General features: G+C 33.2%; 1 protein-coding gene and 1 pseudogene across 1 annotated transcript; both read left to right on the top strand.

Annotated features, from left to right (window-relative positions):
- Window positions 1–2,245: 2,245 nt before the first annotated feature.
- Window positions 2,246–3,358, top strand: LOC125870306 (disease resistance protein RPP13-like; annotated as a pseudogene).
- On the top strand, window positions 3,275–4,288 carry LOC125859391 (putative disease resistance RPP13-like protein 3). The gene has a single exon (XM_049539137.1). The coding sequence runs from the start codon at window positions 3,275–3,277 to the stop codon at window positions 4,286–4,288; it is 1,014 nt and encodes a 337-aa protein (XP_049395094.1).
- The last annotated feature ends 1,942 nt before the right edge of the window (window positions 4,289–6,230 follow it).

Here is a 6,230-nt window from a genome sequence, read left to right as displayed (position 1 = left end):
GGATAATTAAAACGGAATTTAGTTTAGGTGTACACCATATAAAAAGCTTCAAGTTCAGGGGGATAATGAGTACTTTTGCCAATATATTTTTACCCCTACCCTAAACAAGCCTCCCTCCCACAAAAAAAAAAAATTAAAAATTATTTTTGAAAAATATTTCAAATTTTAAATTTTTTTTACCTCACTCAACCCCTACTACCCCTATCCCCCCCCACCCCACCCCACCCCCACCCAAAAAAACAAAAAATTATTTTGGAAGAATATTTCAAATTTTTAAATTTTCATTTTTACTCCATTCATACCCTGACCCCCTCCCGTCAATTATATTTTAAGAAAATATTTTTGAAAAATCTCTCTAATTTAATTTATTTTTTTCATATCTTACGCTAACCCCCACCCCCAAATCCAGGCCACCCTATAAAAAAATTAATTTTTTTTCGAAAATATTTTAAATCACCCTCAACCCCTCACTTAGGCCACCCCGTTATTTTCTTAAAAAATACTTTTATGTTTGAAAAATATTTTCGTGGGTCAGGTCTTCGGTCAGATCTCATGGTCGGATTTTGGAACGGTCATCAGGGTCATTTCCTAGTTCAGGTGTCAGGATCGGGTCCTAGATCAATTATTGGGGTTGATATTCAGATAAGAAATTATTTTCGTAAAGAGTATTTTCTAGTCTCAAGCTAAAATAAAAGATATTTTCTGAAAATTATTTTTCATTCACCAACGAAATATTAAAAATATTTTCTACTCAACAAGCAAACAGGAGAAAATAAGTTCACTTGTTTTCTGAGAAAACATTTTCCTTCCTACCAAATAGACCCATTTTTTCCAACAAGTTGTGTAATGGTTGTTGAAGAGGTTTAAATACATAAATATATTACAGAAAAGGGTCAAAATTGCCCCCGAACTATATGAAATAGACCATTTATACCCTTCGTTACATTTTGGGATCAAAAATGCCCCTGCTGTTATCCTAAGAGACCACAAATACCCTCAAGAGTTAACACCCCAAATTTTTGTTGACGTGGCAAGGCATGTGGGACTAATCTTTCCACCTAAGCGTTGCCAACTAGGATTCACTACAAAAGAACTAGACCTTTAGCGGCAACAACAGTCGCCACAAAAGCCCAGAAAATCGTCACTAAAAGTTTTTAACATTAAATTCTAATTTTGTGTTTTTTTCTTCATTGTTTTTAAAAAACCAAATATGATATCGATTAAGTAGGAGTTTGAAGACACTATATGTTTTATTTTTATGTCATATGTAAATGTATAAAATGTACAATGATGCATTATATATATATAGTAGGAGATTTGAATCGAGAAGTAATTTTGATTATTTTTCGTAATAATATTGGATATTTTTAATATGGATATTGCAAGTTATTTATTTTAGAAAATTAGGTCACAATCGAAAATTAATTATCATATTTTTTTGTTGAAAAAATAGGTTTTACTAGCTAATGGTTGTTGGAACCTTAGTCGCCACTAAAAATCACTCATAACCTTTAGTGGCAATATTTTGGGATTTTGTGGCGACGTTGTCGCCACTAAAAGTCAAGCTCTTTTGTAGTGAATCTTAGTTGGCAATGCTTAGGTGGAGGGATTAGTCCCATGTGGCTTACCACGTCACTAAAAAATTGGGGTGTTAACTCTTGAGGGTATTTGTGGTCTCCTGGGATAACTGCGGGAGTATTTTTTATCCCAAAATGTAATGGAGGGTATAAGTGGTCTATTTTTCATAGTTCAGGGACAGTTTTGACCCTTTTCCGTATATATTATATATAAAAGAAAATCAAGTTGAGGGAAAGGGGGTGGAAATAGAGATAAAGACCTCATTATGCTAATTGGAATCAAAAGTTAAAGTTGTACTTGTGAGAGAAAATGAAATTGCAAGTAGTATCAATTTCATATTCTAATAATTGATAGCTCAAGTTAGAAAATGAGCCATTTTATTGTATTATATAACAATTTGATTAATAAGCCATCATCATACATGATAGTTTCGCACCACTTGTTCATATGCTTTTCAGTTTGAATTAAATTAAAACTTGTTGTAGCATATGGTTTTTGTGAGCCTAAGTGCTTCTAGTTTAAACACATAAAAGTGGACCCTTTGAACACATTATTTGTTCTTTCTTACTTTTATATCTATTGCTTCTGAGTGTGTATCTCCCATTTTTTCAACTTGTATGCATACAACCCCTTCTTTTCCAGATAAAAATCAACAGTACTCCTGAAGATGGCTGATGCCTCTGTGTCATTTGCAGTTCAAAAATTGGGTGATTTCCTCATACAGGAAATTAACCTACGTTTAATTCTAAGAGAGGATATACAATGGCTGCAAAATGAGCTACTCTCCATGCAGGCTTTCCTCAGAGATGCAGAACAAAAACAAAGTGGAGATCAAACGGTTAAGCAATTGGTGGTGGATATCAATACTATTGCTAATCATGTTGTCGCTGTACTCGAGACTTACAGCTTGGAGGCTGGTAAAGGCGATGAGGATGGATTTGGTAATCGTTTCAAGGCTTGTGCTTGCATCTGTAGGAAGGAGAAGAAACTCTACAATGTCGCCAAGGAGATTCAATCAATCAAGAAACGAATCATGGATATCATTCGCAAACGAGAGACTTATGGTATTACAAATATCAATAATGATGGAGAAGGGACAAGTAATCAGGTTAGAACATTGAGGAGAACTACCTCATATATAGATGAGGATATTTTTGTTGGCTTTCAGGATGTTGTACAAACATTACTAGGTGAACTTCTCAAAGTAGAGCCTCGTCGAAGAGTTCTCTCCATTTATGGAATGGGCAGTTTAGGCAAGACCACTCTTGCAAGAAACCTCTATACAAGTCCTAATATAGCCTCTACCTTCTTTACACGTGCTTGGATATGTGTTTCTCAAGAGTACAACACAATAGATCTTCTCAAGACTATCATAAAATCTATCCAAGGTTGCGCTAAGGAAACTCTAGATTTGTTGGAAAAGATGGCAGAAATGGATCTAGAAATTTACCTTCGTAAGCTATTAACAGAAAGCAAATACCTTGTGGTGGTTGATGATGTGTGGTAGAGAGAAGCATGGGAGAGTTTGAAAAGAGCATTCCCGGATAGCAAGAATGGCAGCCGAGTTATTATTACTACACGCAAAGAAGATGTCGCTGAAAGAGCAGACGACAGAGGTTTTGCCCATAAACTTCGTTTCCTAAGCCAAGAAGAAAGTTGGGATCTCTTTTGTAGGAAATTACTTGATGTTCGAGCAATGGTTCCAGCAATGGAAAGTCTTGCTAAGGATATGGTGGAAAAGTGTAGAGGCTTACCTCTTGCAATTGTTGTATTGAGCGGACTACTTTCGCATAAAAAGGGGCTAAACGAATGGCAAAAGGTGAAAGACTACCTTTGGAAGAACATTATTGAAGATAGATCTATTCAAATCTCCAATATACTATCATTAAGCTACAGTGATTTGTCAACTGTGCTCAAGCAGTGTTTTCTGTACTTTGGTATTTTTCCAGAAGATCAAGTGCTCGAGGCTGAAAACATAATATGGTTGTGGATGGCCGAGGGTTTCATACCAAGAGGAGAAGAAAGAATGGAGGATGTTGCTGAAGGTTTCTTGAATGAGCTGATAAGACGAAGCTTGGTTCAAATGGCTAAAACATTTTGGGAAAAAGTTACTAAATGTAGGGTTCATGATTTACTCCGTGATCTTGCCATACAAAAGGCATTGGAGGTAAACTTCTTTGACGCTTATGATCCAAGAAGCCACTCCATATCCTCTTTATGTATCAGACACGTCATTCATAGTCAAGGAGAAAGGTACCTCTCACTTGATCTCTCTAACTTAAAGTTGAGGTCAATTATGTTCTTCGATCCATATTTTCGTAATATGAGTCTTAAAAACTCCAGTAGTGTGTTCCAACATCTATATGTGCTGTACTTGGAGATGCGTGTTGACAATATGTTTTTTGTATTAGTACCTAATGCCATAGGAAGTTTGTACCACCTTAAGTTCTTAAGATTGAAAGGTCGTATCGATGATCTTCCCACTTCCATTGGCAACCTCAAGAATCTACAGACACTTGTTATCAATGAGGGCAGATACTCTTGTGAACTACCCCGCGAGACAGCTGACCTAATAAATCTAAGACATTTAGTTGCTTCGTTTTCTAAACCTCTGAAACGTATAAGCAAACTCACTAGTCTTCAGGTTCTTAAAGGCGTCCATTGTGATCAGTGGAAAGATGTTGACCCTGTTGATTTAGTCAATCTTTGAGAATTAAGCATGCGTTATATTAACAAATCTTTCTCCCTAAACAACATTAGCAGCTTGAAAAGTGCCATGCCTCTGATTAAAGGTGTTTGTATCTATCATTGTCCAATGTTGAAGGAGATTCCAGAGAGAATGAAAGACGTGAAGCCATTTAAGCATATATGAAGTCTTATTTGATAATCGCAAAGGTAAATATACAAACAAATCCCAATCCTACATAACTTTCTTCAGTTTCTCTTATATAATAAGTGTGTTACTAATTTATATTTGGATGAAACAGGAGAAGAAGTTGTCACTTGAAGACATTCACAGCTAAATTTGATTAGAGAGCCTTCAATTCTCTTCTTGGGACAGTATGAATCATTTAATCCGTGGGCCAGAGTTGTCAAAGGCGCGCTTAAGTCCGGAAGCAAAATTTGTTAGTTGAATATTTTAATGCAATTCAATATATTGTTCAATCTTTCTTTTTGAGATTAAAAAGTATAACACAAAGCGTTTACGCATAAAATACTTTGTTAGTTATGTTATATTGTAATAACTTATGAATAAGTACTACATATTGTTGGATTGATTTGTTCTCCGTTTTCTTTCCTTAATATTCTTTTTCCATACTCATATTTACCATAGTAAATCTGATTTTTGCATTTATTATTTAGCCTCTTATGCTTTGAATGGTTGAAAACTACCAAATAGTAAATAAAAAATTGTAGCAAATCCTAATGAAAAAAAAAAGGAAAATTACATTATTAGACATACATTCATATTATATATATTAAATATTCAATCTATATTTTTAAATAATTATGTATCTTATCATTCATTATGAGTTTTCTATCATATATTGAGTCAGATACACTTAAATACATGTATTTTTGCTAACAGATAGTCAGATACACTAAAAAAAAATTACACTTAATTTTGACTCATCTATCTCTAGATATATGTATTAGGACTGGGACACACCTGAATCACTAAATGCACCAAAATCTAGTAAGATTTGTAATATTGCAAACTAGACATGTATTTAATTAATTAGCTCCTAAACTAATGTGGTTTTTGTAAGCTTCACATGAAAAAAATCGGTTAAATAGGTTGGGTGATTTTGTAGGTAAAATATTCATAGTTGAATGACTTTAAGGTTATCAAAGAAAGTTAAGTGACTTTTTGTACGAAGAAAAAAATCTTAGTTGAGTGACCATATGATATACTCCCTCTATTCCATATTAATTGAATTTATGAGGCAATGCACACTTAAGAAAAATATTCAAGGACATAATTTAAATCATATTTTTCACTATTATCCTTTGTGAAATCATAAATATAACTTTGTAAATAATGTAATTTATCTCCTAGAAAATATCAAACTTCACTAAAATAAAAGGCAAATATAAAAAAAATTCCAAACATCCATCTTGAACTTGAATAATTTAATTATTTTGAACAATAAAAAAAATCTCAAAAATTTAATATGAAATAGAGGGAGTATTGTCTAAGACAACTAGTAGCAGTGTTGTGAATGAAAAATGACAATTATTTGAAAATTTTCCAATCATGCTCTTGAATTTCTTGTACAACAGGAAGAAGCAAACACCTACTGAAGAGGACAGAGTATTCTAGAATTTACTGTAGTAATCAATTTATGAAAATTGCAATATCACTTTAAGTGATCGTATTACATTATTGTTGAAGTCTTACATTGTTTGTGGAATAAAAACATAATTTTTTTATATAGTCTTGAATAATATACAAAAATAAGTTGAAGATGTTCATGCAATTTAGTAGGAAAATGCTCCTCTAAACTGTGTGGGCCTCTTCAACTATTTTTTTCAATAAAATAAATAAAACACAAGGCGTCTACGCATAAATTCTTTATTACTCATAATCTATATGATATATGGTATAATAACATATGTCAAAACATATGAATAACTAACTATGTGTTGGA

This window comes from Solanum stenotomum, chromosome 1, assembly GCF_019186545.1.
Source record: "Solanum stenotomum isolate F172 chromosome 1, ASM1918654v1, whole genome shotgun sequence".
Lineage (NCBI taxonomy): Eukaryota > Viridiplantae > Streptophyta > Magnoliopsida > Solanales > Solanaceae > Solanum > Solanum stenotomum.
This window is presented reverse-complemented; position numbering and strand designations above follow the sequence as displayed.